Source organism: Emys orbicularis, chromosome 1 (genome assembly GCF_028017835.1).
Source record: "Emys orbicularis isolate rEmyOrb1 chromosome 1, rEmyOrb1.hap1, whole genome shotgun sequence".
Taxonomy (NCBI): domain Eukaryota; kingdom Metazoa; phylum Chordata; order Testudines; family Emydidae; genus Emys; species Emys orbicularis.
Genome location: NC_088683.1, coordinates 50,728,876 through 50,755,898, shown reverse-complemented (window position 1 = coordinate 50,755,898; position 27,023 = coordinate 50,728,876). Strand labels below are relative to the sequence as shown.

The window sequence follows — 27,023 nt, the reverse complement described above, 5'->3', positions numbered from 1 at the left end:
TTCCTGACCTCTGACTGAAGTTAATGCATATAAATGTCTTGAGGGAGTTCTTGACTGTAGTTTATATTCTTCATTTGAACATATGTACAATTTAAATGTTTTCTGTATTTACCTTTAAAACTAGATGGAATAGCTTTTATGGCTCTGTTCTTGGTTCAATGACTAAAATGTCATCCTCCATAAGTTGTCATTTGATTATTCAAACTTCTTTTCTTTGACACTTAAGATCTTGATCATAAAATGTAAGGGAAAAATAATGGAAACTGAGATGCAAAATATAATCTCTTTAAAAATAATTTTAAGTTTCATAAAAGCTTTCACTTTACTTTTAAACAGATGGGCTTGGGTCATGAACAAGGATTTGGTGCCCCATGCTTAAAATGCAAGGATAAATGTGAAGGATTTGAACTACACTTCTGGAGGTGAGTACAAGTGTGACTTGGCTAAAATATAAGGCTTGATCCTACAAACACTGATGCACATACTTAACTTCTGGGGTATAAGTACAGTAATGCTGTTGTCTTCAATCAGACTGCTCAAATACTTTATTGTTAAAGCATATGCTCAAGTGTTTACAGGATGAGGGCCACAATTTGGCAGGTACTTGAGCTGTGCCTTGTAGAGCTGTGCAAATAATAGCTTTTTATTTTTATTTTTTTTTCTTGCTGACTATTCTTTAAAACCAAATTGTTTTTTTTTAGCTTTATAAAAAAATTGAAGTAAATTTTGAAATGAAAGCTTTTTTGAATGGAAAAATCCAAACTTTTTTAAAAAAATGTCTAAATAAAATGTTTCAGGAGGCAGTTGGAACAATTTTTGGTAAATTCAGCACAACCTCATGAAATGTTTTGCTTGACCTGAATTTTTGAACTGGGGAAGAAAGGAATTTTGGCTGAAAGAATTCACTCCGCTCTAGTGCCTAGCTTCAGGCATGTGAGTGGTCTTCAATGGGGACTATGGGATTATTTTTGTGTTTAAAAGATAGGTGCATGCTTAAGAATCCTGCTGAATCAAGGCCATAAATAGGAACTCCATTCCTCTATTTTATACAATGAGAGAAATGGGGGGGGAAAACACTTTGTTTTGATAACTAAATGTGTTGTGCCCCTGCTTCCAACAAAATACATAAGCATTTGTCTGAGATCAGCTGTAGTTAAAATGATTTTAATTTACATTGAAATTGAGTTAATGTTTGTGGAGTATTATACAATTGCTAACTTAACTTTTGCCATGCTCAAGTAATTTATTTGAAATATTGCTTGAACTTTGATGGTATGCTGTTCCTGAATCCAAGATTGGCTATGGCCTCTATTTTCTGTGCAATAAACAGATAGTGGCTCGTTAGTGCTTTATAAGGTTTTTTATAGCATTAGTATTCTGTATTTCTCCTGCTCAGCAAAAAAACTTCCACTTCTCCCATATTATCATTTCCACCACCCGCGCCCACCCACCAGAGTCTGGGTTCTACTAAAGCCTGACTACTCTTAAATTTTACTGGTATAACATTGTCGGTTAGGAATGTGGATTTTTCTTAACTGAAATAGTTATACTGGTAAAAGCACTAGTTTGGATGCAGAATACCGGTCTTGCATCAATATAGTTTAGTCTACTTCTTGAACTGAAATAAGTGCTTATACTAGCATAGCTTTTGTACTATATAACTATATCACGCTGGGTGGGTCTCTAGGGTCGACAAGGTCTATGGCACAGTCACTCTCTATTTAGACATTCTGCTGCAGCAGAGAGTAAACTCAGTATGCTGGATTTTGGATCCAAACTAGGGCTTTTACTAGTATAACTATTTCAGTGTATTGCCTTTAACTACTGACCCATCCTTCCTCTCTTGAATGGCCTTAAAAGTGAAGCAAGTAGTCTGTAAAGTGAATCATGCTGTATAAATGGGTACTGAAGGGGGAAAAAAAAGTCCAAGTTTTGCTGATAAAGGAAATGCAGACCTCTGAGTGTGTGTTGCAGCAGCTCATCAGTCAGGAGGAGGAAACACACCTGAAAATCCGTTCAGTTGATCATACTAGTTTGAAATAAAAGTGCTCATATTTTAAATAGGATGTAACCACAAATGGACAAAATCTTAACTCGATCAGCTTTTCATTTATGTTAACCTTGAATTTACTAGTTATCTTTTCACTGAGACAAGAAAATGTGGGCAACAGGAGTGGTGAGGATTGCAGTCTGAGTTGCTGTTAAAGTTTGGAGGCTTAATTGAGATCTCTAAACCCAACCACTCTGTTTTATTCTGCTTGGACGTTTTTAACATCTGTCTGCTCTACTGTCTGAATACATTCGGCATGATACCAGTGTAGTACTACCCTCTACTGGATGGAACTGAATCTGCTCTCCAGTGTTTCAGTTTTAATTGGCTTCCCTTGGTTTCTTGAGCAAGGGTTCCCAAACTTTTTGCTGTGTGACCCCATGTTAATGAATTCCTCACAGGACCCCAAACAGCATGGAGGACACCATTTTTGAAGAGCAAAATGGCATCCTCCACACAGCATGCCTTGGATGCCCATATTGTGAGGTCGTGCCACATGGAGGATGCCATATTGCTCTACAAAATGGCATCTTCTGCACAGCGTGACCTTGTATGTGTGGTATTTGCAAGGTCAGGCTGTGTGGAGGATGCCATTTTGTAGAGCAAAATGGTATCCTCCATGCATCATGATCTTGCGCGCACCATACATAAGAGGTCACGTTGTGAAGAGCAAAAGATACTCACATTGTGAGTATCATCCACATACTAGGGATTGCAGCCACCCCAACTGCTGATGGTATGACCATAGTTTGGAAAGCCCTGCTGTAGTGTCAGACCTGAAAACAATATAACACGCTTCAAAGAGCTGCTGGGGATTCTCCTTATGTTTGTGTGAAAGACCCCATAGGCTTTCTGGAGAACAAGATTGAGAGTTGTATGACTAGCTGGTGGCAGGCCATTTCCCTTGTGTGGAACAGACCAGGTTTGGAAACTATAAGCCTCTTTCTATCCAGAGCACAGGATGGCTTGGAAGACAGAGGTGAAAGGATCTATGTCATAAATAGGGCCTCGTGTATGGTGTGATTGTGAAGCCATGTAACTACAGGTTATTTTCGAATTGCTACAGAACTATTTGAAAGTCTAAGCTTTTAAAAAAAACTTGTCTAGGCTTCAAGGGTATAATAACTAAGTGTAAGTTAATGTAGTGGTGTCTGCAAATAGCCTACAACAATACTCTTTGTGGTGGGGATGCCCCACTTCTTCTCAGTGGGATATTAATACTGTAGTTTTAAGACTTCAAAATTGTCCACAACACTTATTTTTCTCTGAGCAGTTTAGCGTTATCAGGCTAATTGTTTTGGGTTTTTGTTTTGTTTTTGTTTTGGCATTTCTGAACCACTATCACCATCAGGGTTTTTCTTTTTAAGAGATAACTATTAAAAACCATAGGTAAAATAAAGACTTAAAAACTGTTGAAGTAAGGCAGCATGGAATCTACTGTTCAAATTAAAGTACAGTGTGAATTGATGATACTCATTCCTGCAGGGTTTTGCCACTCCTGGAAGGCAAGGAAATTGTGTTGAAATGCAGACTTCTATAAACTTGGCAAAACCTCCCTGCAAGGGGGGAAAAAACTTTATACATTAACCGGCATTCTCTTATATTAATCTTCTTCAGCACCGCTTCTCAACCAGGGATGGGGGGCATGAGCAGGTTTCAGGAGGTCTGCCAAGACTCGGGCTCCAGCCTCGGGGGGCGGGACTTGGGGAGGAAGCGCCATCTCCACCCCCAACTCACCCCAGCAGGCCACCCAGCCTGTGTGGGTTGGGGAGGGGTGCAACCAAAAATTTCAAAATTACTGCAGAAGAAAGATCTCCCCCTGCTATCAGAAGGGGTTGCCTCACAGCCATTGGCTCCACAAGCAGGCAGCGACTAGCCAAGGAGATACACCACTGCTCTGTCCTGCTACATCAGCACTTCAGGAAGCAGGGCCAAATGGAAGGCAGAAATCGGGAGGAGGGGGGTATGTTGTCCCACGTGCCCCACCCCCACGTGTTGCCTCTGGTTGGGGGGTCTGCAGGTTTGCCTATTTATGTTTTAGGGGTCCCTCTCTCCCAGCGCTCTGCCACGACCACACAAGCCACGTTAAGGCGCTGCTGAGGCTTGCCAGTGTAGACTAGCCCTTAAGTATGATTACATACTTTCTCACTAGATGGGAGTGTAAGACTGGAGTCATGTAACGTAACCTATTACAAGCAGCAGGGAATGTTCTGACTTGCCTTTTGAAATGCAGTCTGAGAATTCACAGTGCTGTGTGAATACCAAAAGATGCTAATAGCCTGCCAAGTTCACAAAAAAGCTATTTGGGACCAGTAGTTTCCTCAAGGTCATCTAACCCTTCAGCACCTAGTACAGCCCAGGGTGGGAAATATGGTGGTTTAAGCCACATTTCATATCTTCCCTCATTCTGGGGCCAAAAAGCAGATCCTTAGGCACATCTTGCAGCTGCCTTGAGGATAGGGTGACCAGACAGCAAATGTGAAAAATCAGGACAGGGGGTGGGGGGTAATAGGAGTCTATGTAAGAAAAAGACCCAAAAATCGGGACATCTGGTCACCCTACCTGAGGATGTTTTAAATTGCACCGGCTCCAAGGGGCTATACCAGTAGAAGGGGAACTTTAGGATTTCCTTTGAGACCTTTTCCACTCGGCTTACCCAGAACACCTCATCCAGTTCCAAGAGAACATTTCATCTTGTTTTCTGGGATCGAAAAACTCTGTTAGTCACTCAGGTTACTTTAATTAGGCATGTAACAGCTCTATGCCCACATTGGCCGGGCCCAGACATGGGGTTTGCATACAAGGTGATACCATAATACCAAATCACCTGTGTCACTGCACCGTTTGTATATATTTTTCCTAGGGCAGGTCTTCACTACAGGGGGGGGTCGATTTAAGATACGCAAATTCAGCCACGCGAATAGCGTAGCTGAATTCGGCGTATCGGAGCCGACTTACCCCGCTGTGAGGACGGCGGCAAAATCGACCTCCGCGGCTCCCCATCGACGGCGCTTACTCCTACCTCCGCTGGTGGAGTAAGCGCGTCGATTCGGGGATCGATTATCGCGTCCCAACGAGACGCGATAATTTGATCCCCGAGAGATCGATTTCTACCTGCCGATTCAGGCGGGTAGTGTAGACCTAGCTCAGAACATCTATTCTTGATTCTAACTGGTTTGAACACTGGGCAGATTGTGTGATAATTGCTTATGTCCTCGCCTTATCTACATTTCAAGCTCATCAGTTCAAGGTGTTCCCATTTATCTCAACTAGCCTGAAAACACTATCTCTAGCACACAGCCTGTCACACCCTTGTTTACAGTCTAACCTTGCACTCAAGTTTACTCATGCCCGGCAAGATTTATGCCTACAGGGGGAAGGGGTGTGGAGTACCTGTATTCCCTTTATACTGAGGGCCAGGACCCTGAGATTTAGGGCTGTTAAACCAAACCTGTGCTAGTGAGGGGAAGGGGAGGGCATGCTATGGAACTCTTCTTGGGCAGCTGAATCTGCCAGCTTCAGGTTTGCTCTGTGCCAGGAGCCAGCACAAAGTGGATGTGGTAAAGACCAGGATGTGGCCCAGAGTTGTATTAAAAGGTTGGCTGTCTCAACTTCTTCAATCCCCCCTTTCCCTCCACCTCATCCTAACACACACATCCAGGGATGGGGAAGGTGCTGGCAGAGGCACTGAACCTGTCCTTCATGAACTTTTAATTTGTTTTGGTCTAATAAACCCATCCTCCATCCCCTGAGAGTAGAAGGGAGGGGAAACCACTTTCCGCAACATGTAGATCTGGTGGGAAGTATAAGAAGCTGATTTCCATTCCTCACACCTCCACTCCCAAACATACACACTGTAAGTGCTGCTGCCAGCTCAAGGATTAGAATCATAGGGTTCAAAGAGACCTCAGGAGGTCATCTAGTCCAACCCCCTGCTCAAAGCAGGACCAACCCCAAATAAATCATCCCAGCCAGGGCTTTGTCAAGCACCACTTCCCTAGGTAACCCACTCCAGTGCTTCACCACCCTCCTACTGAAATAGTTTTTCCTAATATCCAACCTAGGCCTCCCCCACTGCAACTTGAGACCATTGCGCCTTGTTCTGTCATCTGCCACCACTGAGAACAGCTGAGCGCCATCCTCTTTGGAACCCCCCTTCAGGTAGTTGAAGGCTGCTATCAAATCCCCCCCTCACTCTTCTGCAGACGAAACAAGCCCAGTTCCCTCAACCTTTCTTCATAAGTCATGTGCCCCACCCCCCATTTTTATTGCCCTCCGCTGGACTCTCTCCAATTTGTCCACATCCTTTCTGTAGTGGGGGACCCAAAACTGGATGCAATACTCCAGGTGTGGCCTCACCAGTGCCGAATAGAGGGGAATAATTCCTTCCCTCGATCTGCTGGCAATGCTCCTACTAATGCAGCCCAATATGCCGTTAGCCTTCTTGGCAACAAGGGCACACTGTTGACTCCTATGCAGCTTCTCATCCACTGTAATCCCCAGGTCCTTTTCTGCAGAACTGCCACTTAGGCTAGGTCTACACCACGGGGCGGGGGGGGGGGGGGGGGGGTGTCGACCTAAGATACGCAACTTCAGCTACGTGAATAGCGTAGCTGAAGTTGCGTATTTTAGGTCGACTTACCTGGCTGTGAGGACGGCGGCGAGTCGACTGCTGCCGCTCCGCCGTCGACTCCGCTTCCGCCTCTTGCCGCGGTGGATTTCCGGAGTCAACGGCAGAGCGATCAGGGATCTATTTGATCGCGTCTTCACTAGACGATAGCTACCCAATAGATCGATTGCTACCCACCGATCCGGCGGGTAGTGAAGACGTGCCCTTAGTCAGTCGGTCCCCAGCCTGTAGCGGTGCATGGGATTCTTCTGTCCTAAGTGCACGACTCTGCACTTGTCCTTCTTGAACCTCATCAGATTTCTTTTGGCCCAATCCTCCAATTTGTCTAGGTCACTCTGGACCCTATCCCTACTCTCCAGCATATCTACTTCTCCCCCCAGTTTAGTGTCATCTGCAAACTTGCTGAGGGTGCAAACCATCCCATCATCCAGATCATTAATGAAGATGTTGAACAAACCAGCCCCAGGACCGACCCCTGGGGCACTCTGCTTGATACCAGCTGCCAACTAAACATCGAGCCATTGTCACTACCCGTTGAGCCCGATGATCTAGCCAGCTTTCTGTCCACCTTATGGTCCTTTCATCCAATCCATACTACTTTAACTTGCTGGCAAGAATACTGTGGGAGACCATATAAAAAGCTTTGCTAAAGTCAAGGTATATCATGGTATATGGGGCCTCACCGTTCCTCGGCTTCGTGGCACCACTCGCCGGCAACCCAGGGTACTGCTCCTCCGTGGTCTTCCTACTCAGAGACCTCAGAGGCGGACTCTTATCACTCCAGCAGATCATGGAACAGGAGGTCCAAGTCTCGATGGAGTCACCAGCCATACCCGGCACTGTGGCAGCAACAGTGGCAGCTGTTTGCTCAATGGCCCTTCTGGTCACCCTGGGCTTACCACCAGAGCCAGGGTCAAGTCCATGGTCCGCGATCCAGGACTGCTTCGGTGTCTTTGGCATCCTTCGTGCCACAGACAGCGCCGGCTCCGCCGTCAGTGGCACCGCTGGCACAACCAGCTCCAGCACCGTCTCTCAAGGCAATGGCACCGCCGAGGGCTCCAGCTTTGACCCCACCAGCACCGTCAGGCTCAGCACTGCCTGACTTGTCGGCCCCGGCAGCAGCCACGGTGCCGAATCCCCCATCCGCACCGGCACCGCAGCTCGAGTACCATGTGCTGAGGGACCCCAGAGGGGCTGAGGGTAGCAAGCAGGGTCCGCTACCGGTCCTCTCGTCCTCGTCCTCGCCTGATGAAGCGGTCGTGGGGACATCGACGGCCCTGGCTCTGAAGGACAACCGTGTTCTCCAGCGGCTATTGAGACGGGCCGCTCAAAGCCAGGGGATACAGGCCAAGGAGGTGGAGGAGGAATTGGACCCTGTTGTGGACATCCTCACTCCCTCCGGCCCATCCAGGGTTGCTCTGCCACTGATAAAAACAGTAGTGGACATGTCCAAAAATCTGTGGCAGAGCCCCCTTCTCTGGCCCCTACGGCCAAGAAAACCGAGCGGCGCTACTTCGTACCATCTAAGGGGTATAAACACCTTTATACCCACCCTCCCCTGGACTCTTTGGTGGTCGATAAGGCCAATCAGAGAGAGCACCAGGGGCTCCAAGGCTCCACCCCTAAAAACAGGGACACCAAGAAGCTGGACCTATTTGGCCGAAAGGTCTATTCGACTGGAGGCCTGCAGCTCCACGTAGCCAACCAGCAGGCCATTGTAAGCCGCTACGGACATAACACCTGCTCGGCGACGGCTAAGTTCATGGAGCTCCTGCCTCAGGATTCTCAGGTGGATTTCTCCGCACTGGTGGAGGAGGGGAAGTTGGTCTCCTGGGCCTCTCTGCAAGCAGCTCTGGATGCGGTGACTTAACAGAGATGCTTTTTGAAACTTTGCACTTTTAGAGAGAGGTAAGGGATTGACTCTGTGTGCACAAATTTGCAGAGGGACAATACGGTTGAGGTCTGTTATTTCTCACCTCTAGTTTGTTTGTTTTATTTATTTATTTACTCATTTAAAACATTTTTGCTGTAAAGAAGCATGTTATCTCTGGAGACACAAATCCACCATTTGAGAACTGCAAAACTAAGCATCTCTGATGGTATCTTCTAGACTGAGCACTGAATCCCATTCGGTAGATAGAAAGATTAACCTAAATAATTTATATAGAAGCCCCTGCAACCCCATAAGATTGGGTCCCTAATCCATGAATTATTGGAACTCATTTACAAAACTTTTCTTAAACATTACTTGAATATGTTGTCTCATACTATAGAATTAGAATTTATAATCTCTATTCCATATGAGATATCTTTGAGCTATAATGTATAATGTATCTTAATTAAAACTATCTTTAGATAGGTTTTTCCTCAAAAAGCATTTTATCAAAAAATCCGATTTAAATAAAAAAAAAAATCATTTTTTTTTAATTCATTGGTTTTTATCCACCGTGCTCTGCAATCACATCAGCCAACTCCCTCAGCACCCTCGGATGCATTGCATCCGTCCCCATGGACTTGTACATGTCCAGCTTTTCTAAATAGTCCTTAATCTGTTCTTTCACCACTGAGGGCTGCTCACCTCCTCCCCATACTGTGCTGCCCAGTGCAGCAGTCTGGGAACTGACCTTGTCTGTGAAGACCGAGGCAAAAAAAACATTGAGTACTTCAGCTTTTTCCACATCATCTGTCACTAGATTGCCTCCTCCATTCAATAAGGGGCCCACACTTTCCCTAACCACCTTGTTGCTAACATACCTGTAGAAACCTTTCTTGTTATCCTTCACATCCCTTGCTAGCAGCAACTCTAATTGTGCTTTGGCCTTCCTGGTTACACCCCTCCATGCTCGAGCAATATTTTTATATGCCTCCCTAGTCATCTGTCCAAGTTTCCACTTCTTGTAAGCATCTCTGTTAAGCCAAGCTGGTCGCCTGCCATATTTACTATTCTTTCTGCACGTTAGGATGGTTTGTTCCTGCACTCTCAATACGGCTTCTTTAAAATTTAGAACCAATATCTAACCCAACCTTTTCCACCAAGAGCATCAGATTTTCAGTCCCTTCATTGTGCTTTATTATTGGAAAATAACAATTGCTATCCTCTCTCCCCCTCCCCCCAGCCCCCCACATGTGATCTGGAACAAAATAGCCACTGTGTCCTTTCTTCAAGTTGCTGGCCCTTGGTCGGGGCACATTTTCTCTCCCTTGCTAGAACCTGGGAAGAGGTTGATATCTGGCAGACTGTCAGATGCTAATTCCTCCTTCACCAGGGACTCAGGCTAGGCAGTCTTCATCCAAAAAAACCCTGTTTTATTGTCTTCTGCGGATATCACTTCATGGCAGGGGGATGGGAGTGTCCCCTCAGTTGGCAGACTTTAAGCACTAGAACTATCTGCATATGTGCAGCTACTCTTTCCTCCCTGCTCTCTGGGTGAGACAAGGGTCCTATTAGAACCCAAACTAGGCCTGTGGGAGCATCCTTTTTAAAAAAAGGAAATTCTAGCTCTGCCACTGATTCTGTATGCCCCTGGGCATACACTTAACAGCTGTCTATTTTATCACCATTTACAAATTGGGACAATACTTGTTAGAATACATAACTTCCAAATAGGGGTTGTTTGGATTCACCAAGGGCAAGTCATGCCTGACTAACCTAATTGCCTTCTATGACGAGATAACTGGCTCTGTGGATGAGGGGAAAGCAGTGGACGTGTTATTCCTTGACTTTAGCAAAGCTTTTGATATGGTCTCCCATAGTATTCTTGCCAGCAAGTTAAAGAAGTATGGGCTGGATGAATGGACTATAAGGTGAATAGAAAGCTGGCTAGATCGTCGGGCTCAACGGGTAGTGATCAATGGCTCCATGTCTAGTGGGCAGCTAGTATCAAGCGGAGTGCCCCAAGGGTCGGTTCTGGGGCAAGTTTTGTTCAATATCTTCATTAATGATCTGGAGGATGGCATGGACTGCACCCTCAACAAGTTTGAAGATGACACTAAACTGGGAGGAGTGGTAGATATGCTGGAGGGTAGGAATAGCATACAGAGGGACCTAGACAAATTAGAGGATTGGTCCAAAAGAAATCTGATGAGGTTGAAGAAGGACAAGTGCAGAGTCCTGCACTTAGGACAGAAGAATCCCATGCACTGCTACAGACTAGGGACCGAATGGCTAGGCAGCAGTTCTGCCGAAAAGGACCTAGGGGTTACAGTGGATGAGAAGCTGGATATGAGTCGACAGTATGCCCTTGTTGCCAAGAAGGCTAACGGCATTTTGGGCTGTTTAAGTAGAGGCATTGCCAGCAGATCGAGGGACGTGATCATTCCTCTCTATTCAACATTGGTGAGGCCTCATCTGGAGTACTGTGTCCAGTTTTGGGCCCCACACTACAAGAAGGATGTGGAAAAATTGGAAAGAGTCCAGCGGAGGACAACCAAAATGAATAGGGGGCTGGAGCCAGAGGCGTAGCGAGCGCCCTCCGTACCCTCTGACTGGAGGGGGCCCCGCAAGGAAGGGGGCCCCTAAAAGTGGCAAAAAAAATGTAAGGTATAACTAGGTAAGTGACATTTATTGACGCTATTGCACAATCCATGTCGGTTTTACTGACAAAACCGTGAAGTCATTATGATACATCATAATGCTATTGGCTACATCAGTTGTCTGTCGGTCAGTTTCGAATTTTAGTTGGATCCATTCAAAGAATGTGTATTTGCGTTCATAATGGCGGTCGGCGGATAAATGTTATTAATTTAGTTGTTTAATTTTTTATCGTTTGAAACGATTCGTTTCCAACGCAGAAGCGTGCTTTGTGATGGCTAAGAGAACGTATAAGAGCAGAGCTAGTAAACGAAAGGCAGCAAAAGATGCCGAGAAGGAACTTGAGAAAATTCCGAAGTTGTCAATGTATTTTGCGCTGCAATCCAACGTACAGGTACAAGCACATGAAACGGACAGCGCTAGCAGCGACGAATAGTATCCAGAAGTGCTTCAAGTGAGGTCAAAGGTGAAGCCAGTTGTTCTACCAAACAAACTGTGACAGATATTCCAGCTGCTGCCGGGAAAGAAGAATCTGAACCACTGACTGATGATCCAGGAGACTGGCCGTCTATAATATCGGACAGGCAAGTGTGTGACATTGTTGCACGTGGCCCACCGCAGCAGAATGAAAGTTACGAATTTCCATTTAACGAGGAAAGACGGAGGTTCACAAGTACTCATTTCTATCGAACCATGGCAAATGGCGAGAAAATAAGACATTCATGGTTAATGTACTCAGTTCAGAAAGATGCCATTTTTTGTTTTTGTTGTAAATTATTTGGCACTGGCGACATACCGCTATGTCGTGGAACATCTGCTTGGAAAGCACTGTCAAAAAGACTTCAGCAGCATGAAACAGGCAAAGGTCATCAAGACTGTATGGTGAAATGGTTTGACCTTCGGTCAGGCATAGTAAACCGTACTTCTATTGACCAACTCGAATTGCAGGCTTTTCTGAAAGAAAGAGATTTCTGGAGAAATGTTGTCAAACGCATGGTTGATGTCGTTATTTTCTTGTCCGAAAGAAACTTGGCATTTTGAGGAAGTAATGAAAAGCTCGGCGATCCTTCGAATGGCAACTTTTTGGGACTGTTTGAATTGCTTGCAAAGTATGATACTGTCCTCAGCGAACTTTTACAGAGGATTAAGAAGGCAGAGACACATGTTCAGTACCTCAGTCCACAGATCCAAAACGAGCTGATTCAACTTGTTGCCAGTCACATTCAAGAGGCCAACATAGCACAGCTTAAAAAAGCAAAATATTATTCAGTTATTTTGGACTGTACTCCCGACGTGTCACATGAAGAACAGATGTCTGTGGTGTTATGCTTTGTTGAATGCAACGGTGAAGATGGTGTCAATATTCGTGAAGCGTTTGTTGGTTTTCTTAATGTTCATGATACAACTGGCGAGGGCTTATTGGAAGCGTTTCTTGAAAAGGCAAACAACTTAGGAATAGACATTGCTGACATGAGAGGCCAAGCTTATGATAACGGCGCAAATATGAGAGGAAAGAATAAAGGAGTTCAAGCCCGCATGCTAGAAATAAATGACCGTGCCTTGTATGTACCATGTGGAGCTCACACTTGGAATCTTGTGCTCTCAGACGCGGCAAAGTCATCGAAATATGCCGTTGACTTTTTCGGTCTGATTAACAGAATATACGTTATCTTTTCTTCTTCACCTTCACGTTGGGATATACTTCAAGAACATATGCCAATATCTGTTAAAGGGTTATCGGACACTCGTTGGGAGTCGAGAATTGATGCTGTGAAGCCATTGCGTTATCACCTTGAAGAATTGTGCAATGCTTTGTCATCTTCGCGAGAATATGCGCTCGAAAAGAAAGATGGCAATACAGCAACAGAAGCCGGTGCGCTTTTAGACCATGTTACTACGTGGCCTTTTGTTCTGACTGTGTACACGTGGTACGATATACTATTTCACGTCAATAAAACCAGCAAATTAATTCAGTCACCAGATGTGTCAATTGATGTACTGCAGGCAGAAGTTGGTGCTACAAAGAAGTTTTTGGAAGACTATCGAAATACAGGATATATCTCTGTGGTCACAAATGCACGTGAAATAGCAGAGCATATGGGTATTGAGCAGGTGTTTCCAGAAACCAGGGTGCGACGTAAGAAGAGAATGTTTGATTACGAATGTGCTGATGGTTCGAGTCGTCTTTCTGCCGAAGAAAAATTCAAATCGCAGTTCTTTCTTGTTCTCACTGATCAGGCCATATCTTCTGTTTCGTCACGATTTGACCAACTCCTGGAGTGGTATAAGTTGTTTGGATTTCTGTACAACGCTAACAGCCTGAAGCAGTGTCACAGAGAAAATGAACTGGAGAATCACAGCAAAAATTTTGAAAGAAAAATGGGAGACATTGATGCCAACGAACTCATAATGGAATTGAATCGTTTTATTTATGTCATCGAGAAAGAGAGAGGACTTGTTACGGCAAACAATTTTTTAACGTACTTATACAAGAACAGCCTTCAGGAGATATATCCGAATCTTTGCATTTGCATCAGAATTCTTCTGACCACACCAGTTACTGTCGCTGGTGCTGAAAGGAGCTTCATCAGAATGAAACTGATCAAGAATATCCTGCGCTCAACCATGACAGATGACAGGCTTTCTGCGCTTGCAGTTATCTCAATCGAAAACAAGATTGCCAGATCTCTGGACTATGACGCATTGCGGAGAACAAGGCTCGAAAGAAGCGCTTTGCGTAAATACGGAATACATGTACACTGTAGGCCTATTTATACATAATATGAACCCTGTATATTGTATAAAATAAATACCGCATTCCAGTTTCTGCATTGTAAGGGGCCCCGCCCGGACATATGTTCGGAGGGGGCCACGTTCTTTGTTGCTACGGCCCTGGCTGGAGCACATGACTTATGAGGAGAGGCTGAGGGAACTGGGATTGTTTAGTCTGCAGAAGAGAAGAATGAGGGGGGATTTGATAGCTGCTTTCAACTACCTGAAAGGGGGTTCCAAAGAGGATGGATCTAGACTGTTCTCAGTGGTACCAGATGACAGAACAAGGAGTAATGGTCTCAAGTTGCAGTGGGGGAGGTTTAGGTTGGATATTAGGAAAAACTTTTTCACTAGGAGGGTAGTGAAGCACTGGAATGGGTTACCTAGGGAGGTGGTGGAATCTCCTTCCTTAGAGGTTTTTAAGGTCAGGCTTGACAAAGTCCTGGCTGGGATGATTTAATTGGGGATTGGTCCTGCTTTGAGCAGGGGGTTGGACTAGATGACTTCCTGAGGTCCCTGCCAACCCTGATATTCTATGATAGTGTATAGGATAATGACCAAGGTGGACTGATTTTTAAATCCTCAATCAGGAAACCTTCATTTAAATCATCAGGGAGCGATGATTTTGTTTTGTTTTGCATTAGTTATTTTCCTACAGAAAGATTGACTCTCTCGTTTATTGGTAATCCTAAAAAACATGTTGATTTGCAACTAAATATAGCCTTTACACTAAATTTGGTGTTTCTTTTTACTAACAAGGAGGATATGCTGCATCTATGAACATTTAAGCAATATAATTTCTTAACTTGCATTTACTCATTCTTAGTTTTAAACTTTTTAGGAATATGGTGAATGATGCATTTGTTAGTTACTAGATTAATTTTTTTACTTATTTGTGTCAAGGTCTTTTTGTATGGAAATTTGAATTCAATTAAATGCACAAAAACAGCATTTTAAATTTTTATTAGTTAAATATCTTTTTGGTGTACTGGATACAAAAAGTATCAATTTATTAAAACCATGTTTTTTCATTTAAAACTGCTTATTAAACAGATGAAGTCTTATATGTAGCTATTGGATGGAATTGATTGTTTCTGGTCACCACGTTCTTCAAGATGTCAGAACTAGTAGATTTCATCCGCACTGAGTTTTTACTCATAAATTGGAAGGGGAAAACAAGATGCCTTCAACTCCCAATTGGTTCTTAATTCTAAAATAGTCACTGAACTGAACTAGTTGAATATACTGAAATGAAGAAAACATTCACTCAGCACCAGAAGAGGCTGCTGTTGTCAAAACTGATGTAGCACTTCAAGAAACACTGGGTACAGGTGCTGAGCCAGTGACTTCCACCAGTTCTGTGATTTGGGTTTCTTTGAAGCTTTGGCAGCAAACGTGTACTGCTTAATATTTTTATTTTACATGATTTTAATAGATTACAGTGAGTTTAGGCCTTAACATAGGTTGTCATTATTTCAAATTTAATTTTAAATATAGGTTTATTCTTAAAAATAAACCTGTATTTACGTTAAATCCCAACATTTTATTTAAATAAAAATATCCTTTATTGATTTTTATCCACGGTGGGTTTTCTTCTATGGTCAGAAGGGTGATCCGGTGGATGGAGTATACTTGGACTCTCAGAAAGTCTTTGACAAGATCCCTCACCAATGGTTCTTAAGCAAAGTAAGCCGTCATGAGATAAGAGGGAATGTCCTCTTGTGACACTGCACCCCATATTCTTCACAGTGATATTATTATAACATGATTTATGGCATAATTCTGATGTATTTTATGCAAGATAGGTCATGAGATCACTGGAAAGGTTATGATTTACTGAATATGGTTATCTTATTTATATATATGTATCATTTTTTGTATCTGAAGTTAGGAATATTGACTCTGTATCTGTATCAAAATGTGTTTACACCTGCCATTAGGCAAAAGACCTGTCAATCTAGATGGCTGGCTGGGAAGGGCCCATTCAAGTTAATGAGCCATTAGGGAGAGCAATAGGCTTTAGAACCAGGGTTCTCAAACTGGGGGTTCGGACCCCTCAGGGGGTTGCGAGGTCATTACATGGGGGGGGGGGGTCGCAAGCTGTCAACCCCAAACCCCGCTTGCCTCCAGCATTTATAATGGTGTTAAATATATAAAAAAGTGTTCTAATTTATAAGGGGGGTCTAACTCAGAGGCTTGCGATGTGAAAGGGGTCGCCAGTAAAAAAGTTTGAGACCCACTGCCTTAGAAGGAGCTTATTTCCCACCTAGGGGTCTTCCTGAGGATGCTACAAACACCTCTGAGCAATGGCTGCTGTGGCACTACAGGGACATGTAACCAGGTCACCTGGTACTGGACTCCATCTTGGAATACCAGTGTTTTTCCACTGACTGGCATGGGAACCAAGCTTTGAGACACAGTTCTTGCCATATGCAAAAGCTATTTAGGGCAGGGGAGTGACATCAGCGTGGTTCTTTACTGACTCCCTGCCCAAAGAGACTCCTGGAAACACCTGAGGAACAAAGACTGAACTGGGGGGAGGTGGGGTCCTAAAGGGATTTTTAGCCTGTGAAAGGAACACCTGGGGGTTTTAAGCTGTAAGCAAGTGCAGCTGGCCCCTTAAGAATCTCTGTAGCCTGCTTGAATCACCATTTAGAGTGAGAATTTGTTATTCATATCCAATCTGGAAGAGAAGCTGGATATGAGTCAACAGTGTGCCATTGTTGCCAAGAAGGCCAATGGCGTATTGGGCCTCATTAGTAGGAGCATTGCCAGCAGATCGAGGGAAGAGATTATTCCTCTCTTTGGCACTGGTGAGGCCACATCTGGAGTATTGCGTCCAGTTTTGGGCTCCCCACTACAGAAAGGATGTACACAAATTGGAGAGAGTTCAGTGGAGGGCAACAAAAATGATTAGGGGACTGGGGCACATGATTTATGAGGAGAGGCTGAGGGAACTGGTCTATAAAATCATGAATGGTATGGGGAATGTGAATAAGGAAGTGTTATGTACCCTTTCACATAACATAAGAACCAGGGATCATCCAATGAAATTAATAGACAGCAGGTTTAAAACAAATATAATGAAGTACTTCACACAACACACAGCCAGGGGATGTTGTAAAGGCCACAGTTCTTTGAACAGGATACAAAAAGAGATCTAGATAAGTTCATGGAGGATAGGTCTATCAATGGCTATTAGCCAAGATGGTCAGGGACAAGACCCCATTCTGTGGGCGTACCTAAACCTCTGACTGCCAGAAGCTATGACTGGATGACAGGGGAGGGATCACTCGATAAATTGCCCCGTTTCGTTCGTTCCTTGTGAAGCATCCGGCACTGACCACTGTCAGAAGAAAGGATGCTGGGCTAGATGGACCATTGGTCTAATCCAGTATGGCGATTCTTATGTTCTGTTTTTGTGGTAGCTACTTCAGATATAGATTTGCATTTGTCCTCTTGAGCGAATATTGCAATATCTGACCTTGTTTTTAAGCACTTATTAGTAACTCTATAATAACAAACCACTGTGGGCATGTTCAATAAAAGGGAAGTGTGGAAACTGGTAAAGAAATTACCACTTGAGGTTTATAAAGATTGGGTCTTTTAAGGGCAAAGAAGATTACTACAGGAACGATGGAAAACCTCTTTAATTTCAGAAGGGTCACCCAGTTTTTGCTCTATTCCTATTTTAAAAACACTAAATTATTATAGATGTAGATGTACATTTTTGGAAGGCAGCAGATGTGCTTTTTTAGTGGTTCACTTTGATGCACGTAACTAATGTGAGATGCAGCCTGCAGTTAGGGTGCTAACTGCCTATATTCCTCCAAATTTATAGAAAAATATGTCGAAACTGCAAATGTGGCCAGGAAGAACATGATGTCCTCACAAGCAACGAGGAAGATCGGAAGGTGGGGAAGCTCTTTGAAGATACAAAATACACAACCCTTATTGCAAAGCTGAAAACTGATGGAATTCCCATGTATAAACGCAACGTAATGATACTGACTAATCCGGTGTCTGCCAAGAAGAATATATCCATCAATACTGTGACATATGAATGGGCTCCTCCTGTTCAGAATCAGACACTGGTAAGAAATGCAGAACTTACTTTCTGCTTAGTGATAACATTTTCCTGGGGTGTGGGTTTGTGGTTTTTTGTTTGTTTGTTTGTTTTCTATTTTGGTGGTTGAGGGGGAGACAGTGGGAATCCACAGTAAGGGTCAGCATTTATGGATCTTGTATAGGATCAAGTCCTTGTTTTTGATTTGATTGTATCTCTGATCCTTGTTTTATAGCTCTTAAAATTCCCAGTTGCTTCAAAACCTGATTCTCTCTTCCTCTTTCCCCCTCCACCTCTCAAATAAAAGCGTGCTGGTATTCAGCCTGCCCCACTTATGTCTTCATACGGATCTCAGTATTTTATAGTTTACTGCACACTGTCTGTCTGTGAGGTTTTTACTTTGGAAGTGGTGGGGAAGAGGCCATGTTCTTGTCTAATAGTTAGGATTAAACATTGCATTAGGCATATGCCTTTAGTAATAGCACTTAAGAGAATTTACAAATGCCCAAATCTGTCCTTGCTAGAAGGACTGAAAGAAATGGGATGTACTGTTTTAAAAAAAAAAATACAATTTATGTCATTGTTTAAAGTAAAGGGAAACACTCAATGCTGCACGTTTCTGTTACTGTATATGGTAAGAACAAGCTCAGTGTTGACATCTAAAAGAAAAGCTCCCTTCAGTTTGTTAGCAGCTCAACCAGATGAGACACTTGGATAGCCTTTTGGGGATTTTTATTTTACTTTTTAACTTGAATTGTTGACTTTATGTACTGGAGTGCAATCTGATCCATAGCTGGAGATTCTCTTTATGGCCTGCTTCTAACTATGATAGGACACAGTATCTTTTTTCAGTGATTTGCTTAAAATTACATATGCTAAACCCTTCAGTACTTAACATTCATTTACAGATCGTATTTTTAGTTTTGTACTTGCTTTCCTGAAATTATATCTTCCTCTTTTGCTACAGTTATTTGTAACCAGTTCTGTGCCCTGAGCAAGCTGCCTAATGCTTTTTGGTTCAGTTTCTCCATCTGTAAAATACTTAGCTACTTTACATACATGTTGACAATGTTTTCAGAGTGCTATATAAATATTAAGCATTGTTGGAGATTACTTACGGGAGTAAATACTACAATTGTTTTTAATGCAGTAATAGACTTGGAATCAAGCATGTCTTTCATGTTGGGCAGAAGTCAGTTAATCTACTGCATTCATCTTGATCTACTAAAATTTGGGAGCTTAATGTTTATATAGAAGATTTTGCTAGTGATTAATTTGACTGTTGCTGGTTTTAGCCATGTGTTTAAAAAGCTAGATTCCATAATTGAAGTGGCATCTGATTTCTAATTCTTCCTGGTTTAGGCTAGACAGTATATGCAGATGCTTCCAAAGGAGAAACAGCCTGTGGCTGGCTCAGAAGGTGCTCAGTACAGGAAGAAACAGTTGGCTAAGCAGCTGCCTGCTCATGATCAGGATCCTTCAAAATGCCATGAGTTATCTCCTAATGAGGTGAAGCAGATGGAACAGTTTGTGAAGAAATACAAGAATGAGGCACTTGGTGTGGGAGATGTCAAGTTCCCTAGTGAGGTGGAAGCTAAAGCCACTGACAAGAATAATGCAAATAATGGTGACAGAAGCACCTCAGCAGCTGTAGGAGCAATGGAGGACAAGTCATCAGGTCAAAAAGGATCCCAGTATGTAAGTATAAAGATAGCAGCAGGTAATAGCAAAGGCTACAGGTAGACTGCTGTCAGATACCATTCAAACTACTATTTTAACCTATTGAGCTTGTACGTTGGAGGTATTTGAAATATCCTTTAATTGAAATGCATGACTCTTAGCAGTATTAAATAAAAGTATACCGCAAATACCTCTAAGCTTCCTAACTATGTAGACTATTATACCTTATTCTCCTAAATAATATAACAGTGTGGTTCATAATGAGGTGATCATGGATGAGAATAGTGTTCTTTCTTTATGCTATAAACTAATCTCCTAAGGGGAAGGAATGTTCTTAGTAGTCTATTCTCTCTCTCCTCTTGCTGGGAAGGGAAGATTTTCCGAGGTAACTTAACTTGCTGATTTTTACCTAGAACTAAAAGACCAAAATATTATATATTCCTAATAAAGTAAGTTTCCTCACCAGTCAGATTGTATAATTGATTGATATTTTGACTAGTCAGATTTTCATGTTGAGAACTACATTTTCTTTCTCTAGTATGGTCTTCAGTTCTATGCGGTGTTGAAGGGAAGGCATTCATTCCCAGTATTGGTAGTAAATTTTTATTGTCTCAACAAGATCTGAATAAGATCTCTTAGTTGACAGTTCCACAAAAATGAAGCAAATAAATACTACTCTTGTGTTCTTTTATATTCTTATACAAGTATGTTTTAACCATACTTGCTTTGTTAGGATTAGAGATTGCAAACTCCTGCTGTGTATATCTCTGATAAACTGCACTTCTTTATACACAGGTAACTGAGGGTTAGACTGAACCACAGGTGACTTGTTACCAGAATTTAGGACTTTACCATTTACTTTTTACTTATTGCCCCACCTACCCTGGCTATTGGGGTTCAAAGAGCAGATAGTGAAATTATTGGAATTCATATTATTCACCTCAACTATTTACAAGGGACTGCTACAACTGAATGAAAGTGTTTTTAGTAACTTCAGAATATCTCAGAAAAAAACATGGAATAATGCATGGAAGGCATGGGGCTGGTGGGGGGGAGGAATCTGTAACTTTAGAGTTCATTCTCTGTAAGTGTATCATAAGAGTTATTCCTAACATAGGACTAGATTCTGTAGCATTTTGTCTAGTGTATTCAAAGCTTGTAAACTAAGTGTGGACTGATGCAGTTAAGGAACTCTATCTGACCATCTCTGCAATCCTTATTCAACTGCTGCAGCAAACTAGATATTGGTAACTACTTTTTGAAATAAATAACAAGACTGCCATTGCAGTAATGGTTGCTGCTACCGCATGTTAAAATAACGTGCCCATGTGTAGCAAATCGCCTATTGACAGGCCATGGTGAAATTAAGCCATAATACAACAAGATACGTCATGAGTCCGAACCTTCTTCTCGTGATACTGCAGCAGCAATATCTTTCGTGTTACAAAACAAACTCTCTAATATTTTCTTAGAAGCACCCCCTTGTGCAAAGTGTGATACCTTGCAACACACCCTAATGATAAACTGCTCTGGAATACATTGGCTCAAGGGAAACATCGCTCACAACCCACTGTGGAGGAGCATTTACAGAAAATGCCCTGCTGCCAGTTTTCTCCCATTTAAATCTCCTAGGAGTGTGTAAGCTAAAGCACCTCAGTGTAGCATGATTTGCCCTGGTAAGAAGGGGTCAAATAGTGACATTGTGACCCATATATATTTGTGTGTTTCCAAACTGAATTTAAAGGGGGATGGTTGGGACTCTCCCAATACCTTGATAAAACCTAATTTTTACCTATATCAGGGCACACCCAAATACATATTTTCATTAAAATGAACTTTTTGTTTTGCTATAAATAAGAAGTCTTATAGAGCAGGGAGATTGGATAGTCAGGATTCAGTGAGTCAAACTTTATCTGTCTGGTGCAGGAAAAAATCTTGTGTGAACAATGCCCCTCTTTATCCCACAAGGGCTAGTGGGTTGTAGGGGAGGTGGAGTACATGGAGGTCCTACTCTGGCTCAAATTGAAACTAATTGGAGACAGTGGGAAGTTTTCCTATGGGAGCAGAAGCAGGCCTGAAGTAAGGATATGAGCCAAAAGAATATTTATTACTTCTAGTGCTTTCCCCTTCAGCAGTTTCACTGCCCCATTTTTTTTTTTAATTTGGACTCTCCCTTTCATGTACACTTCCTGGAGATATTTTATTTGAAAGGAGTGAAAAGCAGAGTAGAACATTTTATTGACTACAGTTTTGGGGAAAAAATGAAAGGAGCCAATCAGAATAGAGGGATTGCAGCAGCTAGTCAGTGGAGAGTTTCATATTCACAGTATAGCTATTGGAGGGAGGAAAAGAGGCACACCGTGAAACAAAACCAATCAGTGCAGGCAAGTGCGTAAGTGATAAATAAACAGTATAGCATACACCATCTCTAATGTCCAACTGGCGGACAAAACCACTTCAGTATAGAATATAAATATTAGTAAAACAATATGCCTAGACTTCTTGGAACCTATTTGTAGTATGATTGTGTTTATACTTTTCTCTTCCTTCCCCCTGCCCAAAGATAGGTAATTGGACAACAGCCCTGAGTGGCTCAGCAGCACAGGAGTGTAGGCTTAACACAAAGATTTTTGAAATAAGAACAATATGTGCCTTCTATGTTTGGCAGATACAGCCACTATTTTATAATCTCTTCTCAATACTTAAAAGTATATGGCCTTATTCTTATTTTATATGATCCAACTATTGGTTTCACTAGTTATTCCTCATTCTCACAAAGAGTTGGTCCATAGAATACTAGATTAGCTAATGCGATAATGGTCACTCACCTTTTGGGTGCTGTTCTTGACTCTGCACAGATTCATAGACTCCAAGGCCAGAAGGGACCACGGTTATCATTTAGTCTAACCTCCTGTATGACACAGCTTACAGAACTCCTGTAGTAACATGTACTAATTTACTTTCATACTGTTCCATGAGCCATGTGAAATTTTCTGGTGGTCTCAGTCCAGTTCTAGTGGATAAATATACACATTGCAAAAACCACCATCCAGTGAATTAGCTTTGGTGCTATGCTAGCATAGCACCAATCTTCTTGTATTATTGCTTAATTAAACCTATTGTTTGACCTGGGATAAAACTTTCTAACCTTGACCTTGGGAGTAACTCCACCTCCTTAATTTTAGGCTGGGAAGTTAGGATTTACTGAAATACAAATTGGGGGATTTTTTTTTATAGATATATTTTATATATCCTCATTTTATATCTAACTTAATTTGGATGGCTTCATTGTAGTCCTGCTACCGCTGCAAATTAAACATGAAAGAAGGTGATCCAGCCGTTTATGCTGAGCGTGCTGGATACGACAAACTGTGGCACCCCGCTTGCTTTGTCTGCTGCACCTGTAGTGAACTTCTGGTGGACATGATCTACTTCTGGAAGAATGGAAACCTATATTGTGGAAGACACTACTGTGACAGTGAGAAACCCCGATGTGCTGGATGTGATGAGGTAGGGAAAGCCCCCAGTCCCCATCCTGTGTTCATATTTAGAATATAGGTTTTTTACTGCGGACCAGTCTTTTCTTCTGAAAATAATTGAATATTAACAAAACAGTCCTATACAAAGGGATGAATGATACATTTTAATTATCAATTAAATGAGAGATGACATATATGTGGAATACAATGCAGTTAGCTTGGTCTTGTTTAAGTCTTTCTTGCTAAGGACGCTAGGTGGAGTACCTTGCTAAATTATACAAATATCTTAATGTAAAAGACAGAGAGCAGACTGATTAATGCCATTGGAATCTACTGCATTAACAGAGTCATTAGAGGGTCTCTGAAACAAAGCCAAGCAAATGTAACTTTAAATGTGCATGGAATATACACTTAAATGTGCAGGAACAATCTGGATTCAGAAATAATGGAATCAAATGACCAATTTTTGGAAACCTGGCAACATGCCTTGTTAGTGGTATAAAGTTTCCTAGACAGAAATACTGTTCAAATCATGCATTTGTGGTGTTTTTCCCCCATAGCTGATATTCAGCAATGAATATACCCAGGCAGAGGGTCAAAACTGGCACCTGAAACACTTTTGCTGCTTTGATTGTGACTGCATCTTGGCTGGGGAAATCTATGTCATGGTAAATGACAAGCCTGTCTGCAAACCATGCTACGTGAAGGACCATGCTGTGGTAAGATACTTCACGTTATCTTGATTTGTAAGAAATGAGAATGACTACAATAACTTCTGATGGTACAGTATACAATCACATTCTCATCCATGCTATCTAAGGTATGAATTGTTTCAATTTGGGTCAAAGTCCATCAGTTGTCTTCTACTTTCACTTGATACTGAAATAATTTTCTAATTTGTGTATATATAGAAGCAGTTTAAAAGAATGCAATCTGTTAACCTACTAGACAACTTACAGAGCATTGTATGTAAACTTGAACCAAGACTTCCTAGAAACTGAAAGATTTGAAAATGCGCTAATGATGATTTTGTGGGTGAGGTAATATATCTTTTAATGGACCAGCTTCTCTTGGTGAGAGACAAAAGCTTTCAAGCGTACAAAGAGCTCTTCTTCAGGTCTGGGAAATATATTTTGCTTTGACACTCTGAGTACATTTCCCAGATCTGAAGAAGAGCTCTTTGTAAGCTCAGAAGCTTGTCTCTCTCAACAACAGAAGTTGATCCAGTAAAAGATATATGACCTCCACCACCTTGTCTCTCTAATATCCTGGGACCAACACAGCTACAACAACACTGTATACAATAATGACGACTTGTGTAACTTACTAGGATAGCAGGATGGTTTTAAGATATAGGAGACATTAAGTCATTTTGCTAACATAAACCATGGCTACTACCATTTTCACACTGTCAGTTTCATCACCACACCATCAGTGGCTTTTTATCTCAGATGTCATCATTACCTTTCAAGTATTACTGATTACACATAAAGTAATAGTGCAGATCATCATGAAGTAGGAAGTGAGTTCCCCAGCAGGTCAGATTGACTAGGCAGCCCTGCTTTGCCTTCTCCTCTGAGGCTATAAACAGCAGAATTGCCCACAGTTAAGTTACTGCACCGCCCTTTCTAAGCAAGCACATTTATTCTTGAGGTGAAAGAACCTACACACATGCTAATAAGCTTACCAAAGCTCACTCCAGTTCCAACAAGGAGTCTAGCAGATGAACCGTCCTTAAATCCCATACAAGTTTTATTTGTATGTGCTGCACTGGATTTGAGACATCTGTGGTCCCAGGTTCATAACACCTGTTTGCTCTGACCAAGAATGTTCATGACTCTAAGTCACTCCTTTATACAGTTTGGGACTCTGATTTGTCCTCGTGTAACAGGTGATCAGCTGACAAAGGCCCCCTCAGGGCGGGGTTGCCAAAGGCTGAGCTCTTGTATAACTGGAGAGGGTACATTGTTTTAAACAGTCCTCTGACGCTCATAACACTTTCCAGGGTTTACATTAGTCAGGTCTCCCCCCACAGACCTTACATACAATCCCACAATAATACAAACACATTTGCATTTGTAATACAATGAACTCCTAAGATACTTAGACTTAATTCAGTAAGGTTTGTCCAGAATACTGCAGGAAATTGCCATATCTGTCACAACAGGAGCTACTGACCGTACTGGATTGTGTTACGGAAATCAGTGGGTGAAAAATGCAAGTAATTGCAGAGGTCAGTGATGGTGCGAGGTAACTTCCCCTACGCTGGCTATGCAATTCATCAGGTCTGTTAATGCTGTGTCGTCAGTGGCAAGCTGTTCCAATAATGACAATGACCCTGGACATGGCATTTAATATGGTGCCGTGTACAACATATAGCACAATGAGGACTTGTCCTGGTTGGCCCCTCAAGTCACCATCGCTATATAAATGTTTAAGTTTAGGCTCTATTGCAATGGGTTCTTTAATTTATTTTTTTATTTTAATTTTTAAACAGTAGTGCTTGCTCGTTCGCTTATTTTTTAACATGTACGCTGACTACTTGAAACCATCTGATAGCCAAGTTAGGCTTCAAAGCTTCCTTTTGGCCTAGAAGAGTTCTTACAGTATTTATTCCCCTCTGTGCATCTGTCATTCTCAGCCAGTAATTCCTATTGCCTTCCATGAGTTCTATCTTCTCCTCAAATTGGAGAGAGAATGTGTTTATAATTTGATTGCTGTTTTCACTCATCAGATCTGTCAAGGCTGCCATAATGCTATTGATCCAGAAGTTCAGCGTGTAACCTACAACAACTTCAACTGGCATGCCACAACAGAGTGCTTCCTGTGTTCCTGTTGTAGCAAGAGTCTAATTGGCCAGAAATTCATGCCAATAGAAGGAATGGTCTTCTGCTCAGTAGAATGTAAGAAAAAAATGATGTCTTAAGAAGGGGAATATGTACATGAAACTAAGTATCCCCATGTTTCAAAGTCATTGCATTTCTACTGTAAAATGCAATATCTGGGCATTTAAAAATTGGCATATTCCCAAAGATTCTGAATGAATAACCAAGAAACTTGCTCTGTAACTTACTTTCTTTAACTATGAGTAATACTTTGTGAAAGTTTCATATTTCTCTATTCTTTATGGTATTGCTTTTGAGCACTTAATGCTAACTTTTTCATATCCCAGATATGTAGAAAAATATGATGTGAGCTACATACCTTAAGAGCTGTCTTCACCAAGAAGACTTTCCTTTATCCTTCTCTTGTAAAATGTAGGATAGAAAACAAGCTTAGAACTAACAGAGCATATTTCCTGGGTGTGGCTCTTTATGTGAGTGATACATACAGGTTTCTCACTTCAGTTAGGGCAGTAAATTAATTTAACGGTTTTAAAACATTCCTGCTTTCATCAAGCAATTTGCTAAAGCCAAACATTTTGTCTAAAACAAAAATGCACCCAGATTTATAGAACAACTCAATAAAAGCGGAATGCAATCTGTCACTTAATCTTCTTAATTTACTCTCCCTGAAAACAACTTAACTTTTTAGTAGGTATACATGAAAACTAAAGAAAACTGTTGTCAAGCTGGAATATATGAGTGAGGATTCATTCTTCTAGTTCAACAAGATTAGGCCAGTCTGATTTTTGAACATATCCTTTCTCCTCCTCTGTAAAGAATTTTAAACTGGCTTTTCCAGTATTTGTGAATGCCCTTTTCCTAACTTGTGCAGTTTATCAAGGGGCATGGCACAGAATAACACATCTATTTTATTCTGAGAATCTGGCATTCTACGAAAGGTGAAGGACTTTACATTTTGAGTGATCTGAA

General features: G+C 42.0%; 1 protein-coding gene across 1 annotated transcript in view; it reads left to right on the top strand.

The window, feature by feature from the left end:
- The window catches only part of TES (testin LIM domain protein), a 41,504-nt gene extending 15,370 nt beyond the window's left edge, over positions 1-26,134 (top strand). The window contains exons 2-7 of the mRNA XM_065423218.1: positions 337-422; positions 17,825-18,077; positions 19,412-19,747; positions 23,024-23,239; positions 23,769-23,927; positions 25,943-26,134. Coding sequence (XP_065279290.1) covers positions 337-422; positions 17,825-18,077; positions 19,412-19,747; positions 23,024-23,239; positions 23,769-23,927; positions 25,943-26,134 — 1,242 coding nt within the window. The remainder of the gene's footprint in view (positions 1-336; positions 423-17,824; positions 18,078-19,411; positions 19,748-23,023; positions 23,240-23,768; positions 23,928-25,942) is intronic.
- The last annotated feature ends 889 nt before the right edge of the window (positions 26,135-27,023 follow it).